The sequence below is a fragment of the Gigantopelta aegis genome, chromosome 10, assembly GCF_016097555.1.
Source record: "Gigantopelta aegis isolate Gae_Host chromosome 10, Gae_host_genome, whole genome shotgun sequence".
Classification (NCBI taxonomy): domain Eukaryota; kingdom Metazoa; phylum Mollusca; class Gastropoda; order Neomphalida; family Peltospiridae; genus Gigantopelta; species Gigantopelta aegis.
In genome coordinates this window covers 48,148,257-48,169,237 of record NC_054708.1, presented here as the reverse complement: position 1 = coordinate 48,169,237, position 20,981 = coordinate 48,148,257, and the positions used below count along the sequence as shown (strand labels likewise).

Sequence of the window (20,981 nt, the reverse complement as noted above, 5' to 3'; positions counted from 1 at the left end):
ATACAGTTCGCTATTTGTCTGCCAATAAAACAGATGTGACGTTTTCATCGTGACATACCAATGCACTAGCAATTTCTCTCATAACTCTTCTTTCGGTAAAAATAAAGCTGAAAAACAACCCATTAACTTTTCATCTGAAAATGCTGAAATATACAAGCACTTCTCTTTGGAGGAGTTGCAGGATGCTCTTTGTAAGGCCTACTGTACTTCAGTAGAAATATACTATCAACTATTAAAACATTTACCTGAATCATCCTTGATGGTTCTATTAAATATCTTTATCAAAATCTGGATTTATGGTGACTTTCCTTCTGATAGGAGGAAAGCAATTATTATTCCTATTCCCAAGTCTGGTAAGGATCCAACAAATCCTACCAGTTATTGCCATATAGCTTTGACAAGTTGCATTTGTAAAATGATCAACCTTAGACTTAAGAGTCCCACAAATTGCTTACTAACATGAATTCATGATCATCTTGTTAGATTTGAAACGTTTTGTAGGGATGCTTTCATCCATACCCAGCATTTGCTATGTCTTTTTTGACCTGGAGAAAGCTTACGATACCACGTGGAAATATGGGATTTTGAAATACCTCCATGGCATGGGCCTACGAGGTTGTATGCTTGAATTTATCTCTTAATTTCTTTAAAAAATTGGTCTTTCAAGGTACGAGCAAGATCTACGTTATCCGATGAGGAGCAGATCGTTGTTGTTTTATTGGGTACCCAGTCATGTTGGCATTAGGGGCAATTAAAAGGCAGATTTTGCTGCCAAGTCAGCTTTGAATTTGCCCCATGGTGGTATTGGTGTCCGCTATAGTGGACAAATATATCTTTTCGACTTGGCAAGGTGATTGGGATGGTTTGGGTGCGAACAAGCTTCAGAGGTCTTCCTACAGGTGGTGCAGGAAGGATGAAGTAGTCTTGTGCCGTGCGTGCTGCATTGGCCATACATATTTGACTCATGTTTTGGAGTCTTAAATTCCATCCAGATTTAATGTTAAAGATTTTAAAACACTTGATTTTTATACAAATTTTTTAAATATACTTTACTTTGATTTATGTATTGTATTATAACCCCCCCCCCCCCCAACTCCTACACTGTAGTTTTACATAATTATATAAATATTTTTATATACTTACCTTTTGCGACACCCAATAGCAGGTGTGTATTTTTTTGTGCTGGGGTGTCATTAAACATTTGTTCATTCATTTACTCACTCACTCACTCACTCTCACTCACTCTCACTCAGAAACACACCAGAGCAGAGTTCAGCCAGATCGAGCAGAAAAAATGTCTGCTAGATTGGTTTATGTGCTTCACAATAAACCAAAGGGTCACATTGGGAACCAATCAAATAGTTCGCAAATGTTAGCGAAACATTTGCTGGCTGAACTTGGGGCTGGTTCTGTTAGATGTAATTTCTATACAAATTAAGGTGGACTGACTTAATCATGACAATAAATAGACTAGACACATAGTAACAAGTGCTGAAATTTAATATAACTCCATTTTTCTCTGAAAAGGCATGGAATAAAAATGAACAAAACAACAATGCCAATGTAAACCTTTTGAAACAAAAGGGGTTTTCAAAATATTCCTATAACAAACATGTACATTGATTTGATTTGATAAACATTTTAAAGGTGCAATCTCACCTCCCATTTTATATCATCATTTATACAATGTTCTAAATTACAATGACCATTCCCATTGATTACATTACCACAATGAGATTGAAGCTGTGCACAATATTTTTAATAACGTGGTGAATATTCAAACCAAATGATTGTCAAGTATTAAAGAATTCAAATGCAGACTTGCATTTAATAAAAAACACACACACACACACCCCCCTCCCCCCAAAAAAAAAGAGAAGAAAAAAGAGGTATATCGGCTTATAGAGCTCAGTTACATTATTGTATTTAATTTTCAATTTTGTCAGTCATAGATAATTGATTAATTTGTTAAGATCATTTTAGAATATTCGTGCATTATGTTTAACAATTGTCAAATTAAAACTGTATATTGAGATTTGTAAAATAAGTTATTAAAATATGAAATTTGTTATCTTTGTTAGTTTTTGGAGACTTAATTGCCCTGATTGTAACTTCTTTCAGAACTAATGAATGAAAAGTTAAGAAAATAGAAATTGTCAATGTTAAGGTGCAGTTTTATTCACTTTATATCACATACTGATTTCTATCATTTGGGAATAGAGTTGTCTGAATGTATTTGCTTGAAGATCAGATCAGCTTGAAGTAATACAAATTTTTAATGACTCAGTGGTATACATTCATACAAAGCCAACATTAATTTTTACCAAGCAGATCACTAATTATTTTAAATTTACTAGTAGATAGATTTTGAAATTGTTCAATGTTAATTTTTTAAATTTCAAAATTATTAGTTTGTGAAGACTACCCCATAGAATCATAGTACTAAGTTTCAGAACTACCCCATCAAAATTCTAGAGGACAGACATTCACATTTTCAATTATTAAAATGTTTAATAAAATTTAAAAATATCTCTCTATTAGTTTTTGAAGAGTGACTCAGATGATCATTGTACCAAGTTTCAGAACAATCCAATTGAAACTCTTGTAACTTCAAAGCAAAAGTTGACAGACAGATAACAGACAAACTGATATTAGAAAAACTCCACTGACATTAGTGGAGGTAAAATTTCTACTTAAATTTTTTTAAATTTAAAACTCTAGGAAAAATAGACTAAAAATGACATTTTTTATGTCCTTTTTTTTTAATTTAAGAAAAATTCTAAATTTCCAAAATATTTATTAGTTTTGTGAATACTTAAACGTTTAAATTTAAGAAATAATTTACAAATTCAAAATTTACAATATATCTGTTGGTTTGTAAAAACTGTCCCAAAGAATCAGTTCCAAGTTGGCAACTTTCAAAACAATCCAATCAAAACTCTAGAAAATAGACTCAAATTTTCAATTTAATAAAAATTCAAAGTATTTTCTATTAGTTTGTGAAGACTACCCTAGAGAATACTTCAATTAAGTTTGAGATCTATCCCATTTAAACTCTTTATTAAACTTCCATAACAAGTAGCAATTCATATTAACAAAAACAAGAAAATTTAAACATCCACTAACAAGTACTTTCAAATATGACTACTACATTCATGTTATTAAATACACACATGGAAAAGTTTCAGTCTCCTAAAAGGTTATAAATGTTGCGCAGTCATGAATGTAATTGGTAAAATCATGTTTGTAATGACACAAATAGATATCCATAGCTATTATGTGAATGTTTGCTAACAGTTCTGATAGAGTCTGTGCTAAATTCAGGCACAATTTAAAATTATTATGTAGTGTGGTCTTAATTCTTGTTCATCATGGTTCTTAAGTGATAAGCATGGTTAGTGTTGGAATGTCCTACGAAGCTCTTAGTTGTTAGCGCAGTTTCCACCCTTTAATTATAAGTAGAATGGCACAGAAATATGGATAAACTAATTCACCAGACGGTCTCGTGTGACATCAGCAAGGGTATATTGTGACGTGTTTTCTGCTTGATTGGACTACAACCCTTTGCCACAAGCACCTTTCTAAGAAGAACGGGATGCCCACAAGACAACTGTCATCATGGACTGTGAGAAATTTACTCATATCTGCAGGTTTGAGGTTAAGGATGGTGATTAACCATCCTGTGGTGTCAGATATTCATTGCAGATACCATTTGGCATGGTGTTTGGTGAGATGTGGCTGCAACGATAGGACATGAAGGAAGATTCACTTGTCAGATGAAAGCAGGTCCTTGCTGCATGTCATGGACAGGCGTATTCAGGTCTGGTACCATACATACTCAGGAAAGTTTATCCCACGGTCGCCTCTGGTGGAGGATCAGTCATCATGTGGGGGTTGCCTTTTCCATGAGTGCAAGCTGGACATGGTCACTGTGCAGGAGAATCAGATGGGCAACAGGTACAGAGACGTCAAATCCTGGATCCATACTGTACCACATTTTGATAGGCACCATCTAGCTACCTGACCCATCTACATGGTTAACAAAGTGAGACCACACTGTTCTCAACAGATAACAAGGTTCCTGCAGCAGAACGCCACCATGACCATCCCTTGGCCTGCTGTGGGTGTGGATCACAACCTGTGGAAGAGATCTGGGACATCCTACAATATAGAAGCTAGACTCCCCAGTAGCCAATCAACAGGAACTGGAACAAGCATTGCACCGAGAATGGCAAAACCTATCACAGGAATGCATAGGAGGCATGAGAAGGAGAGTTAAGGTGGTCATCTGGGCATGTGGAGGCTATACGGTATATGCCAGCACAAGAAGTCATGCTGTTACCGTAATGGTAATTTTTAGCAACAACGTACCGGTCAGACCCTACAGCTTCATACATAAGTCATGTACCAATCTTATCAATATTACATACAATGAAATGTCAACCAATTTTATGAATACCACTTCTTGAAATGTCATGATTCATGTCCTTGTTCAGTGATGAAGAATTACTCTTTCAGGATACAACACGTTCTGGTTTCTATGCCATACATTTGGGTTTTTTAAACCTTATGACCAAAATAGCAGGGTGTGTTTAACCCTTTTCCAGGTGTATAATAAATAAATGTTCTTCTCTACAGTTTATCATGACATATGTTTTATTCGTGAAAATTGTCAGGAACTGTACTCAAAGACTACTGATGCAACTCAAATAATTGATATCAGGTAGTCCAATACCTCGGTGATGCTAATTTTGCATTATTTGTTTCTGACACTTGACTGTTTGGAATAAAATTTGTTTTATTACAACCTGTTCAGACATCTATTCAATAATATGCAAATTATTTTCAACCATGTGGGTAAAATGTGTATTAAGTCTTAACAAAAATGCTCCTCGAGTGACTTAGTCATGTAGTATGGTTTAGCTTCACTTCCATCATTTATCTCCTGATCCCTCACTGAAAATAAAAATAAAAATATACATGTCAGTCAAACAAATCAATTTTAAATTCAAAACATTTTATAATGTTTAGTCTGCTTATACATTTGACAAACTGAATTTTCTTCTTTTTTTTCTTTTTTTTTCTACAAGCTGAAACAAGTGGCAACTGCAATATCACAATTAGCCTGTCTGTCAGCCTCAATAGATTTTTTTAATAAATATATTTCAATTACCCGGTAGTAAATCACATTCTTTGCTTGTATTTTTTATGGTCATTTAGTTTAAGGCCTTAAAACATACCCCTCCCCCGAAATAACTCCACCAAAACAAAACTTCAAAACATATTTTAGCAAATACCATTCACAAGCAGTCATTTACAAAGTGAAATTGTTAACATGCTAAGTATTTAAACTGTGGCCGTTTTAATTAATTTTGTGATGACTGTAGGCAAATTTGATTTAAAAAAAACACCTGAATGTACTTTTAAAGTAATATAATAAGACATGTCATTTTAAATATTATTTTAAACTAGTATTACTTACAGAAACACAAAAAGAGCGTGCTCACTCCCATGTTATATATGTTCAAGAAAATGGATACTATAATGAATGAAGTAATCGTCAAACACTAGAGAAAAAACAAAACAACAACAGCTTATCAGTAAAATGATTAGCAGAGAGTACTATATATAAGTATGGAACATGGAAACATGTGATAACATCAAGTTTGGAATATCATAAATCTTTTTTGCATTAAATCTAAAAGTTTTAGATATATTTGCTAAACATGTCATTGTGTGATGCTACTAACATAATCCAGACTTCCAAAAGCAACATTTTAATTGAACAAAATTGTAGGTTTAATTGTAAATAGAAAAATAATGAAAATAAATCCACGGGCTTTAGAGATGAAAAAGAACTATTTTATTTAACGACACACTCAACACATTTTAGTTTACAGTTATTTGGCATTGGACATATAGTTGAGAGAGGAAACCCACAACCATCATTCCATGGAATACTTTTAGATTAGCAGCAACATATCTTTTAAATACAGCATCCTTCAAATAGGATAGTACATACCATGGCCTTTGTTACTCCAGTTTATGGAGCACTCACTAAAAGAAATTTCCCAATGGGCCCACTGATGGTGATTGATCCTAGACAAACCACACATCAGGAGATAACTTTACCACTGGGCTACATCCCATCCCCATAAGCAGCAGGTTCACCACCCTATTTATATCATTGTTTTCTAATGCAGAATACAAACACAACTTCTGTTTTAATAAATCTATTTAGTTTTGTGATCAACACACACACACACACACTCTTCAAAAAAAGTAGGGGAACCTGAAATATTAAAACATAGGTTTGACCACAGACATCCTAGTAAAAAACATTCCGGTCTGTTTATCAACATACCCAAAACACATTCCATAGTTTACACATGCATCACGCAGTTGCCCCATATACGTGCGTGGGGTGTCATTCTTGATTTTGACATTTCCAAGAAGGTCCATTAATCACTGTGGAACATTATTTCTGTCAATCTTTTTCATTCTGTTGATCATACAGTTGTTATTGTTTTGTTTTTAGTCATTTTTATTGTTTGAATTTGCAATTTACTGATAAAACCCCCATCAACTTTCAAATTTCACTTCTGACCCCAGTTGCCCTTCAAAATGATTTCATATTGATATAATTAAATTTTCTTTGCGTCTATACACTTTACGGCAATCTGATTGGTCCAGAGGTGCTTACTTTTTTTCGTTCATATTTCGATGAACCAAACAAATTTAAGCCACGCCTTCTAACCCCCCCCCCCCCCCCCCCGACTCGCACTACTTTTGTGTAACAAGCCGGATTATTCTGGCAATCATATTTAGATATTTTGAAGAAAATACAAACTACAAAAAATGTATACGATAAATTAATGGAAAATGCTATAGCAGAGTACACATGTAGATATATACGCACTGATTTATAAAAAAAAAAAAACCACACCCAAAAACCCCAACTTCTTCGCTAATCATGACATGAGACTCGGTCGGTGGCCAAAGAAATCATGTAGGAAACTTCACTTCTGTAACTTACTTGTAAGCGATGTTCTACAGCTGTTGGTGAAAATTAAACGATTCCATCAACAGCATAAATGTTAGACACGTTCTCTTCGTTCACTTTCATAAAATATAAACTAAACACGAATAGGACAATTCCTTCCAATATAACTAAACGATCCGTAAAAATGCACAGCAGCTAGAGGAAATGACGTCATTTACAAAAAAAAATCACCTGATTCAAATGATAGTGAATGAACGTTCGCATTCTTTTTTTTTTTTTTTTTTTTACGCGACATAAGTATCAATAAGTTTACACAAACAATACTACAGGCGTATTTAAAGCTAAACAAAATAAATTCAGTTATGTATTGTTAAAGTATGCATATAAATTTAATTATAAGATTTGACCGCAATTATTTTTTGGTTCATGCAAGTATGAACCGAAAAAACAATGTGCACACTTTTGTATGACCCGCTGCATGGGCTCATACAATGTGCACATCGTTTTTTCGGTTCATACTTGCATGAACCAAAAAATAATTGCGGCCAATTCTTAAATGATACATGTTTACGAATTACCATTTTATTACATATTGTTTTTTGAGATATGGTGAAGTTTGAAGAAGAAAAAACATTTGAGTCAAATCTTTCCTAAAATTTACTTTTACCAAGAAGTCATATATAGTAAACAAATTAAGTTATGTACACTAGCTGAAACATAATACAAGTAGCAAACTTGATAATCACATCTGAAATGTTAATATTTTGAAAATAAATAAGTTCAGTTGGTTATGAACACTACCATGCAGATGTCACATCAGGTCATGAACAGGAGATTTGCAGCTGATGAAATGGAAACCATTAATAATCTTCTCAAACATTTTAAAACTGTATTTTTTAAATACGAGAAATGTTATCAAAGTTGAATGATTTTGTTCAAATTTATGATTGCCGTTGGGTTTAACAAGGTTACTAGCTACACTTGGTGTTAACCAAAATACCATATATTTTCTGACTGTTTCATGAACATTTTAAGCCAAGTAATGTGCCTTATTACTTTCTTGATAGTATATATATGTTTATATACATGTACTGTGTATATTTACATTATGATTTTATATCTAAAACCCAAGTTTTGTTGGGTATTGTCCACAACCAAATATTACTGACTTCACTATTTCAGGTTCTTTACCTGTCTAAGTTGAGTGTAAATCAGTATATTGTGCCTTAAAATATTCCTATAACCTGGTACAAATAGCTGGAAATGGAACTATAACTTTAAGATATCTCAGCACAACTGTCAGTTTTATTTTCTCTCTTACATTTATATTTATTAGTCATGTGATGCATAAAAGCATACATGCTTCTTTAACAGTCAGTTAAATTTTAGATAAAATAAAAATTATTTCTTACACACCCGTTGGTGAGAACACCATGCATTATTTTTGGTTACACATGGTTGTTTACACATAATATACGTGTGTTACTAACACATCCAATGAAAAACTACATGATGGAAATCGATTAGACTGTGACATATAGCTAACCTGACATTCATGGATCTGTGACACGTAAGTCAGCTACAATTGCAACGGCTGTAAATAACTTTTAGTAAAAAAAGATGTAATTCCCGATGGTACATTTTCCAATAGTGAAATGGGAATACTTTAGTTAGATCTACCATGAACTGTTAATACGAACAGAAATGAAGTGTGAAACATTTTATGGATATGGCATACAATAATATTAAATTTATGGCAAAAATAAATATTGAAGTTTTACAATAATAATTACACCATTAATTTGTTGGAATATATTAAAAGAAGTAAATAAACATTCATTTAGTTTGTGTTTTGTAGGTTTGTAAAATATTTTGTCATGGTGTTATAGTACCAGTGTAGTTTGGACTTACTAACTTAAATATTATACATCAGAAAAATATAAGTTTTGAGTTCCACAATTAAATTGAATTTTTGGATCCATGTAAAAAAGCCGATAGCACAATGTTGTGTCATGGGAACAAAAACAATGCATGTGGATGATCTGTTCTCTGTGATCAAATAATTAAAATATTCACGAGACTATAGCTTCAAATACAAATTTGTAAGACATATATGTTTAGAACTGTTTCTGTGTTTAGACAAACAAGCAATTCTGTACATACTATGACTGGGCTAAAGTAGCTGTTGAGATCTGGAATGTCTCTTTTCAATATCGGAATATCTCCTTGAAACCACGCTGACGAAACAAAAACTGTTGGAAAGACAAAACTATATTGCTGTGTGAATAAACTTTAGGTTAAATATATTCTTTAGGATCAGCTAACCATCATACAAGCAATAGCAAAACAGATCACAGTGATTTATTCTAATTAGTATGCTGGAAGGAAGGAAATGTTTAATTTAACGACGCACTCAACACATTTTATTTACGGTTATATGGCGTCGGACATATGGTTAAGGACCACACGGATATTGAGGGAGGAAACCTGCTGTCGCCACTTCATGGGCTACTCTTTTTGATTAGCAGCAAGGGATCTTTTATATGCACTATCCCACAAACAGGATAACACATACCACGGCCTTTGATATACCAGTCGTGGTGCACTGGCTGGAACAAAAATAGCCCAATGGGGGTCCTAGATCGATCAGGTGAGCGCTGTACCACTGAGCTACGTCCCAACCCTAGTATGTTGGAAAGAAAATGTTTTATTTAACGACATGCTCAACACATTTTATTTACGGTTATATGGCGTCGGACATATGGTTAACAGTGTTCGAGATTAACGGTATCCCGATATCCCGGGGATACCAGAATTTAATTTTGGATACCAGACTTCAAGAACCCAGTATCCCACCGGGATACCATATAATACTAAATTCTCAGGTGGAATACCAGATTTTGAAATGTTAGTATCCAACTGGGATACTGCCCCAAAATTTTAATCTCGAACACTGGGTTAAGGACAACACAGACATTGTGAAAACCTGCTGTCGCCACTTCATGGACTACTCTTTTCGATTAGCAGCAAGGGATCTTTTATATGCACCATCCCATAGACAGGATAGCACATACCACGGCCTTTGATGTACCAGTCATGGTGCACTGGCTGACAGTGATCGATCCCAAACCGACTGCGCATCAAGTGAGCACTCTACCACTGGGCTACATCTTGCCCATTAGAACGCTGCAGTGCATGTGTAAAAGGAAATGGGTTCCAATTTCACTAAAATGATATACAACCATGGATTTATATTTTAAATAAATAAAGTTTGTTTTGTTTAACTACACCACTGGAGCACATTTATATATATATATTTTAAATACTACATGTTTACATTCGGGTGCACACTTATAAGGAAATGGGTTCCAGATCATGTAAAATGACAAATTGACCTCTTTATTAACGTCTAATAAGACAAGGGAATCTGATAAAAGTGTTCTTTTATAAACATTATTTCAAAACAGGGGGGGAATGATGGATAAGAATTCTGGTTGGTTATTAATATAAGTAAAGAAATACTTACACACAGTAACAGTCAGTAAAAATTTGCATATAAAGATCATGAAGCTGGATGTGCTTTCCACCACAATAGAACTGAAAACAAATACAACAAGCAGGAAATTATTATTTTATTTAACCTTCTTGTCACATTATATATATATATATAATAAACTGGACTACTGTATTGAGGTTCCCGGGTTTTTTTTGTAGGGGTGGGGAAAGGGCAGGCTAATTTTTGTCCCAATTAAAAAAAATATCCGAAACGGAAAAACATTTATTAATTTTAGTGCTACTGCCACACAGCTATAGAGGGTTGCAAACGAAGCACTACGCATTTTTATATGGATTACGACTAATATTGTGGGAGGAATGATCGAAATACATGATCAAAAGGTTTCAGGCCATATGTAACATAGGTAGCTATAGCTAGATGTATACTCACAATAATGAATATAAATCAAGTTGAAATGTGTATTTGTGCTTTCACAAATCGCAAAACACTACGTAAAATTACGTAATATTTTGGGTGTGTATGGCCTTGAGTTATGGAGCGTTACAGTGGAGAAGGGGAAGGGTTGTCTAGTTTTGACAAAAATAGTGTTACCGGTATGTAATATTTGAATGGCCATTTATCTTTATTGTAGATGTGTGTGCAGGGATGGCTTTTGTGGGTCGAAACCCCTGTGAAAATTCCTACACATGTTCCTGATAGTTTTAAATGGTCATCTACCATACAAAAATAATTACAAAACACTCTTATATATGCTAAATTATTAAAGGCGCTGATCCATGGGGATTAAAAAAAAATCCTATGTTAAAAAAAGAAGCCATATGTCCTGCACCCCCCAAAAAAACAAAACCCCAAAATTCCTTGTATTATACATTTTTGATAATATTATATTATGCCGCCACATAATTATTGTGTGTGATGCCAACAAGAATTTTTTGTTATTGGTTACTGAAAGTAATATAGGTCAAGGTATTTCCCCCCCCCGACTAGTTCAAAAGACATTCATAGTACCTATTGTTTGCAATGCATTTAAAATATAAAGAATAAAATTTAGATATCATCACTGAGTATGGATTAATACCATTATGAATATAATATGTAACCTTGAAAAAAAAGAAGAGAAAAACGGGCAGAAAAAATAAAACGAACAACACAACAAAATAACGACAAATACAAAGCACAGTATGTCTTTGATCACACAGTCGATGTAACTGTTCAAGCAAACATAGCTAGTTAGAATATTGTGAGCTGTATTATAAGAAATCACTTTGTAATTATTAATGAAAACGGCGCAAATGTAAACAATGTGTACTACGACTGTCAAATTGTTATGGCGGGAAATGTGCTGTCACATGACCTGGGTTTTATAAATAGAAATGCAGGGTTGAAAATTAACACGAAAACCATGGTCACCAGCAGGGCCAGTTGAAAAAAAATCTTACCGGCCCTTATATTTCAACTATAGCCCTCCAATTATCATATTGAAATTTAACTGCATAGCCAAAATCAAAACTATAATGTTTTTTGTTGAATAATAACCATGTGTTCACCGTATATAGTCTGTTTGCATCAAAAGAAAACCAATGAATTGGTGTTTAAATTCATACTGAATAAAGTTTATATTCATATAAAAACATGTTACGTTTTAAACCCATACCAACTCAAATAAAAACCCATTAAATTATACATATTAAATATAATTTTAATACAGGGGTGAAGACAAAATGCGAGAACAGCCAAGGTATTCTGCTTGACTTGCATTGTTTCTGAAGTAAAAGATGATGCAGTACAAAGAGACTTTAGTATACTAGTCTGGAAGTGGCAGTCCTCTTTGTGGCAATACAAGAGGGGTGGAATAAACATTTCCTTACTTTTTTTGACAAAAATGTTATGTTGTTTTTTATAAAATGATTTTTAAATGAAAACAATGGTAAGTGATGTCATAGTGATGACACTTGACGTGTATACATGTTAACAGCAGGATACATGTTAACATTATTGCTTTGTTTAAAACGAAAACAATGGTAAGTGATGTCATAGTGATGACACTTGACGTGTATACATGTTAACAGCAGGATACATGTTAACATTATTGCTTTGTTTAAAACGAAAACAATGGTAAGTGATGTCATAGTGATGACTCTTGACGTGTATACATGTCAACAGCAGGATACATGTTAACATTATTGCTTTGTTTAAAACGAAAACAATGGTAAGTGATGTCATAGTGATGACACTTGACATGTATACATGTCAACAGCAGGATACATGTTAACATTATTGCTTTGTTTAAAACGAAAACAATGGTAAGTGATGTCATAGTGATGACACTTGACGTGTATACATGTCAACAGCAGGATACGTGTTAACATTATGTTTAAACGAAAACATGGTAAGTTGTCATAGTTGACACTTGACGTGTATACATGTCAACACAGGATAAACATTATGGTTTAAAACCAAAACAATGGTAAGTGATGTCATAGTGATGACACTTGACGTGTATACATGTCAACAGCAGGATACGTGTTAACATTATTGCTTTGTTTAAAACCAAAACAATGGTAAGTGATGTCATAGTGATGACACTTGACGTGTATACATGTCAACAGCAGGATACGTGTTAACATTATTGCTTTGTTTAAAACCAAAACAATGGTAAGTGATGTCATAGTGATGACACTTGACGTGTATACATGTCAACAGCAGGATACGTGTTAACATTATTGCTTTGTTTAAAACCAAAACAATGGTAAGTGATGTCATAGTGATGACACTTGACGTGTATACATGTCAACAGCAGGATACGTGTTAACATTATTGCTTTGTTTAAAACGAAAACAATGGTAAGTGATGTCATAGTGATGCTTTGTGTTACATGTCAACAGCAGGATACGTGTTAACAATTGCTTTGTTTAAAACCAAAACAATGGTAAGTGATGGTAACATGTGACGTGATGTCAATAGTGATGACACTTGACGTGACATCTTGACGTGTAATACAAAACAATGGTAACAGCAGTGATGACTCTTGACGTGTATACATGTCAACAGCAGGATACGTGTTAACATTATTGCTTTGTTTAAAACGAAAACAATGGTAAGTGATGTCATAGTGATGACACTTGACGTGTATACATGTCAACAGCAGGATACGTGTTAACATTATTGCTTTGTTTAAAACCAAAACTCTGTTATGGGGTTGGGGTGGGGTGGGAAGTAAAATATGGTAGAGATAGCTGCATTTAATTTGCTAAAAGAAAATCAATTAAACTGATTATGAATGAAGTGAAACTATTCATATATTAGTAATTAAATATATTAGTAATACAAAAAAAAAGAAGAAGAAAAGTAATTTATATTGTTGTTCTTGTGAGCATGAATCAAACATAAAAAATAATTTGTAGGTAATATTAAAGGAGACAGGACACCAAATCATATATACGGCGTAATGAATTGTTTGCCGTCATAAACCACAACAAGCAACTACTGCGCTCCCCTTATTGACTAAGTTAAGCGTGCCAGTCTTGGTTGGGTTTTTTTTTCGCCGATCTCCGATGTTTGCCGGAAACTGTCGACAATTGATGAGCTAGACCCGTGACGTCATCGATGAGAGGAAAACTGAAGAAACTACCAAGCAGCATGGACGAACTTAGCGATTCGAGTGACGAAGAATTGTGTCCAGCTTGTGCTAATGGCATCAAACCGTATCAGTTTGAACCACTTATCAGAGACTTTGTCCCTAATCCTGGAAATGTTGTCTTAGACGAAAAATTTGATGAATCAACTGCTGACGAAGACGAGGAAGCCACACGGTCATAGACTAGCATACAAGCATTTTTTTAAACATAATTTTTTATGACATTTTTAATGTAAACTGAAGCAAATGGACCTAATTAGAAGAAAAGCACACAAAATGTAATAATATTTCATCATAAATCTTGTTCAGCATAGATGTAAATATGACACGTCAGTGGATATTCCAGAGGCCGATTTCGCAAATTTGCAAAAAGCGTCCCCTCCTCACCAAAGCAAGATATAATAATTTAACAAAAAACTTTGTTCTCTTAACTAGTTACCCTCCAAGTTTTAATGTATTTGGTTAAACCGTGTATTTTTAATTATTAAGAAAATGTGTTACCAGTCTCCCGAAACTGTCCACAGCCGGGTACAGAAACACAGAATGTTGGAAAATATACTGTTGCCACATACTGACAATCACTTTACAACATGTCTTATCGACAATATTATTATGTAGTTTTTGCATTTATTAATATAAAATACAACAGGTCCATAGGAACTGGGGAGGGGCGGGCCTAGGGGCTTGTTCTCCATCACACACTCTAGGAAGAAAAGGTATGTTTTAAACTTTCACTACTTTGCATAAATAAAGACGATATAAAGATAAAAAATCTAGTTTGTATCCCTCACTAGAGACTGTATTTTCCCCCCCCCCCCCCCCCCCCCCACACACTTCCTTTTATCTTTATGATTTTGTAATCATGATTTCAAACCAACTGTTTCAGGTAGTTTGCTCCACATACTGACATAAAACACATTTGTTATATATTGGAATAAAATAAACATAATTACAATATATCCAGTGTTATTTTCTTTAATCATTCATGGAGGAAGAAATGATGAAAATATATTACAGGTCAAATATATTACAGGTAAAACAAAATAATATATGATGCTTATTCCATGTGGTAACTATTGTTAATTTTGCTTTAAATTGCTAGATGCCAAAAGTGATTAATTATATTATTTTATGGCAACAGTTGAAAATTAGACGACCAATTGTTTCAACCTCTACCAAAGGTACCAGGTTTTCTGCCAGAAAATAATTTGAGGGTACGTAATAAAACAGGCCCGTAGGAACTGGGGTGGGGTGGGGGGGGGGGGGGGGGTGGGGGGGGTGGGGTGGAGGGGTGCCCCCCACTTGTGAGCTTTTCTTTATCACATTAATTTTTGCCACTGTAACCAAAATCTGATGTAGAGTTTATACCCAGTCTGTCAGTGCCCCCCCCCCCCCCCCCCCCCCCCCAAGTTGTTCCTACTGGCCTGTAAAAACTAAATATGTTCAAAGGAGTATATTGGGTGGTTATAGGTTTGAAATTTTTTTTTTATTGAACATTTTATTTCATGCACTTTTATAAAATTTTAAACAGCAATTATCTTACTATAATCTATCGAAAAAATCAAACATTTATATATATATATATATATATATATATATATACTCTTCAAAAGAAGAAACGCAAAACCACATTGTCGTAACATTTGGAGAATTGATTTAATTATTGAATGGTGAGTCCGATAATTACCAAATGTTGCAGGATTGTTCACAATTCACTCTAGTCCATTGTGAGTAAGTGATAGGACACACCACCAAGGTCAAGGTCATCTGGAGTCAATACCGGGTGTGGCCTCCGCGTGTGTTGACAACTGCCTGGCACCGCCTGCCCATTGAAGCAACCAGAGTACGGATGACGTCCCGGGGGATGGTGGCCCACTCGGCCTGCAAGGCTGCTGCCAGCTCGGGCAGGGTCTGGGGCTGTGGTTGTCGCTGTCGGAGGCGTCGGTCCAACTCGTCCCATAGATTCTCAATTGGGTTCAAATCCGGTGATATCGATGGCCAAGGAAGGACATTAATGTTGTTGTTCTGTAGGAAAGCCGTTGTGAGACGTGCTGTGTGAGGCCTGGCGTTGTCATGTTGGAACACTGCGTTGGCGTTGGCCATAACTGGAACGATGTGTGGCCGGAGGATCTGGTCAATGTAGCCCCGTGCATTCAGGTTGCCCTGCACGTGGACCAGGTCAGTTCTGCCAGTGTGTGAGTTGGCTGCCCACACCATGACACTACCCCCGCCGAATCTGTCCACTTCCTGCACGCAGTTTGCCGCATAACGTTCACCACGATGCCTATACACGCGACATCTTCCATCATGACGTCGGAGCAGAAATCGGGACTCGTCACTGAACCACACCTGTCTCCATCGCAGTTGAGGCCATTGTCGATGAATCTGGCACCACTGCAGTCGGAGTCGACGGTGTTGTGGTGTTAAGATGACACCTCGAACTGGACGTCTGGCACGAATTCCTACCTCACGTAGGCGGTTCCGTACGGTCTGGTCGGATATCCTGCGCAAACCTGGTATTGCTGCGGCTGTGGAGGTGGCAGTAGTCAATCGTTCCCGAAGGTGGCGTACCCGGATGTAGCGGTCCTGCCCGGGGGTAGTGACCCGTGGTCGACCGGATCTAGGGAGGTCACGTGTGGATCCATGTTGCTGGTAACGGTCCCACAGTCTGGAGATGGTGCTTGGGGACACATGGAATGCCCTGGCAACGCCCGTTCTGGATTCGCCTGCGTCTAGTCGGCCGATGGCATTGTTTCTCTGCGGTTCACTGAGACGTGGCATGTCCTGGATTGTCAACTGTCGGCCAGATACAGAGGCCAGGCAAGCGAACACCCTGCACTTTTATACTGTCGGTGTTCATGTTGCACGTGCAGACAACGCACGTGCAGTGGTGACATGGTTTGCACGTGGCTGCGTTTTTGCGAATATTCACATTTTGGAACTTTATTGTACAGTAGCTGCGTTTTATCGAATGTAACCGTGGGAATGTGTTTGGGACATGCAATGACCTTATATTCACAAAGCATGAACTGGTAGGAAACATAAAATCGGAGTTATAACCCATTTGTACCCTTTTGCGTTTCTTTTTTTGAAGAGTATATATATATATATATTAATTTCTGAGATTTTTTTAGTACATACATATAAGTTTACCCTCCGCACCCTCTGGCAGAAACCCAGGGTAGGTATTAAAATAATTATTTGGTGTAGAGTATTTTTAATATGACATACAGAAAGCATTGAAAAGTACAATTTTATTATGCTTTAATAATCGACACTAGCTTTAAAATTATTTAACCATCATTCCTTCTGGCCAGAGTACATATGTTGTTCTTGCCAAAATGTTAGCATTTTAATTTTAATGAAAATATACTGAACTGACGATAAACATTGTTAACTAACGTAATAATTCACGTTTTGAAGGTGTTTTATTATGAGGTTAACAAACCAACTAGATCAAGAGACGTTAGTATGGAGTCGTTATGGGCTGTCGGTGAAAATTAATTTGGTAATTATAGGTAAATAAATATGAAATTTAAATATTCGTATGTGAACAAATTGCAATACCTTTATTTAATGTATATCTTAAGTACATACTTGTTTTAATTTTCACATTGTAAATGTACCATAACCTGCTGTATTTAGTTGTTGTAAAGCCCATTCGACGACAATAATGCGTTTTTTTTTTAAATCGAAACCATGATGTTGGCCGTTTCTTGGGATGCATTGCTGTTACTTTTGCAGTTAAACACTGCGCAGTTAACCATCATATAATTACGTCGACAGTATATAATAACACTAATTATCTTGTAAATTAAATTTCCAATAAACCTGGAGACAAAAAAACAAAAGACGACTAAAAGGCACAACCAAAGAATCAACACGTGTACCGGTATTGCTTGGTAACTCTCACCGATGACGTATTGCCTCGCTTTCGTTCAGATCTATGCATAATCCCGCCCACTTCTGTTTTTACCCCAAACCTAAGACGCGCAGCTGACCGGTGCCTCGCAGCGAGCCAAGCGTTAGAGTAATGCCGTCTTTGACGCTAACTTAATCCATTACACACTACAGGTCTTTTGGTGTCCGGTCTCCTTTAATAATTAACCAAATAAACAGATAAATACCCAACAACATTATTTATACGAAGTTTTAAGCCATTTTTTGCAGATACACAAAAGTTTGTTCCATGCATTGCCATCTGAAAATAAAAGCAAAGATAATAGACATCGTCTAAAAATATAGAGTGTGTATCTTAACTGTATATAGATTTAATAATTAAAGGAATAATCGGGCGACACTTTTACTCTGCATGGTATGCATATTCAATGATATTTATATATAATGCACAGTATTGGTACATGTGTATTTATTCAATAAAACAGTAAAAATGTGACAGCTACATGTATTATATATAACAGGCACATCCATTTTGCTCTGTTCCCAGTCCTGCAATTGGAATAATAATAGTATAACACATATCCAAGATCTTTTAACAGAAACAGGATACATCATTCCTTTTGCAAAGTTAAAACAAAAATATAACATAGGAGGAACCTTTTTAGATTACGTAACGGTAATTTATAGTATCCCAGAAAACCGAAAAGGCATCGTCTAACAATTACAAGGACAGATAAATCTATATAATACTTTGTGTCCTACATATGTTTTTAATGACAAAAATTAATAAAGGTTGTGGTATATATTATATAATATACTTTCAAAGAATGTAGAACTGCCAACAGCACAAATCTGCTGGTCTGCAATAATAAACGATAACAACTCCCCATTTATAATATGGAAAAAAAGAGGTATATTTAACACCTAGATTATTTACTAAACAAATCACACTTATAGGTTTTCAGTGCAAAATTCTTAACAGAATAATAGCAACCAATAGCCTTCTCTGTAGGATTGGGATTCGGGACGATGCACTTTGTACTTACTGTAAAGATGACGAGGAAACGATAATGCACCTTTTTGTAAAATGTTCAAAAGTGACTTTTTTGTGGCTAAAATTTGGAATCTTAGAATTTTTACTGTTTATAAATTAATTACATGCTGTGTGTATATTGTTTTGTGTTTTAAAAATGCATTTTTCACCATGTATAAAAAATTTGTATACGCAATATATATAAACACCACAGTGACGTTCAAAATTGTTAGATCAGTGTGCAATTTTAAGGTGAGTCCGGGACTCTCAGACTTGCTTAGCATGGCTCGTAAAAATAACTTGGCATATGCAGAACTCACCTTGAATTAGAAAATTTGTTTCTAATTTTCATTATTATACATACTTACATTAGTACCTTAATTGTTCAATGGTTTAGATAATTGTATTTGTTCATCTTACACGTGAATTGTTACAGTAACTACATGTACAAATCATGTGCTTACAGTCAAATGTTGGCAACTCTTATGATGGTTGGTTACATGCTTACAATACTGGTACAACATTGATTTTAGATAATGCAATTCCTATCTACATTGGGTCAGACGTCAGTGGTATGTTTTGAACTCATTATCTATGGTGCCTGGGGATGTTTCTTCACATTGACCAGGAGGACACAACCATTATAAGTAACAGTTGGGACGTTGCAAGTCAATACTTCGTGTGACCACCATAAGCATAGTTCATGGACACACATGTATCTTCTGTGACTCCAGCATTAAAGGGACATTCCTGACTTTGCTGCATTGTAAGATGTTTCCGAAAAATATAATATTTCTACGATTAAACTTACATATTAAATATATTTTCTTGTTTAGAATAACATTGTCTGTATATTCAATGTGTTTCTGGTCGTCTTAATATTTGTAAGAAGCCCAAACTGGATTTTGTCTTTAAATAGTTTTGTATGTACCAACAAAATTATTTTAGGAAATAAAATGAAATTTAACCTAGTACAAATATTATAACGATCAGAAACACGTTTAATATACAGCCACTAATATTTTATGCAGAAAAATGTATTTGATATGTAATTACAATCGTTAAAAAGTATCTGTTAGTCGATAACATCTTAAATATTGCAGCAAAATAAGGAATGTCCCTTTAATTAAAAAAAAATGCACTGATATTGTAAGTAGGGGCTATTAGGGTAAGTTTGATGTGTATCAATAATTGTTATTGAAGTGTTTCCAACAAAAATTCCACCTGTACACAAAGGTTTTCCATTATGAAAAAAGATCTAATTTCTGGCATTGCATTTTTCTAAATGTCATTTAGTTTCCATTTCAACAATAAAATATGCAATTAAATTAACAGCTCAACTAATATATTTTGTAACAATTTACAATAGGAAAATGTTATTATTAACAAAATCAGAACTTTACAAAAATAAAAAATAAAAATAACCTAACAAGAACTTACCATAACATATGCAGTACTGGACAATTGCTTCAGAAATTTCTCTAAGCACCAAAAACACCATGTGAAACATCTGCAAATAAATATAATTATCAATAATAGTAATAAAAACTGAACAAATGATAGAAGCCAGACAACATTCATAAAAATTCCTAACTTAAGTATACTTAAACCATAACTACATGTATCATGCTAAACCAGTCATCATACTTATAGTCTGTTTGCATAAAAAGAGAACAGATGAATTGACATTTAACTCTATAATGAATATGTCAGATCTTTATCAAAACATATTACTGAGTTTTAAACCCATACCAACTCAAAAACATTTTTTACTAAACTTTCTACGTAAATAAAACAGTTTCTTAACAAAATGCCATCAAATTATATAGATTAATCTCATTTTTAATACAGGGGTGAAGGCAAAATGCTAGAACAGCCTTAGCTGCATTGC

At 34.8% G+C, this 20,981-nt stretch overlaps 1 protein-coding gene across 5 annotated transcripts in view; it reads right to left on the bottom strand.

Moving 5' to 3' along the window:
* Positions 1 to 4,638: 4,638 nt before the first annotated feature.
* The window catches only part of LOC121383303 (choline transporter-like protein 4), a 52,712-nt gene continuing 36,369 nt past the window's right edge, over positions 4,639 to 20,981 (bottom strand). For 2 of the 5 annotated variants that reach the window (XM_041513247.1, XM_041513248.1), the window contains exons 17-22: positions 20,531 to 20,600; positions 18,285 to 18,358; positions 10,530 to 10,600; positions 9,167 to 9,255; positions 5,483 to 5,567; positions 4,639 to 4,956 (exon numbers count right to left, since the gene is read on the bottom strand). In XM_041513247.1, the coding sequence (XP_041369181.1) occupies positions 4,877 to 4,956; positions 5,483 to 5,567; positions 9,167 to 9,255; positions 10,530 to 10,600; positions 18,285 to 18,358; positions 20,531 to 20,600 (469 nt within the window). In that variant the 3' untranslated portion in view covers positions 4,639 to 4,876. The remainder of the gene's footprint in view (positions 4,957 to 5,482; positions 5,568 to 9,166; positions 9,256 to 10,529; positions 10,601 to 18,284; positions 18,359 to 20,530; positions 20,601 to 20,981) is intronic. The other 3 variants (XM_041513249.1, XR_005959282.1, XR_005959283.1) reach the window with 3 other exon arrangements.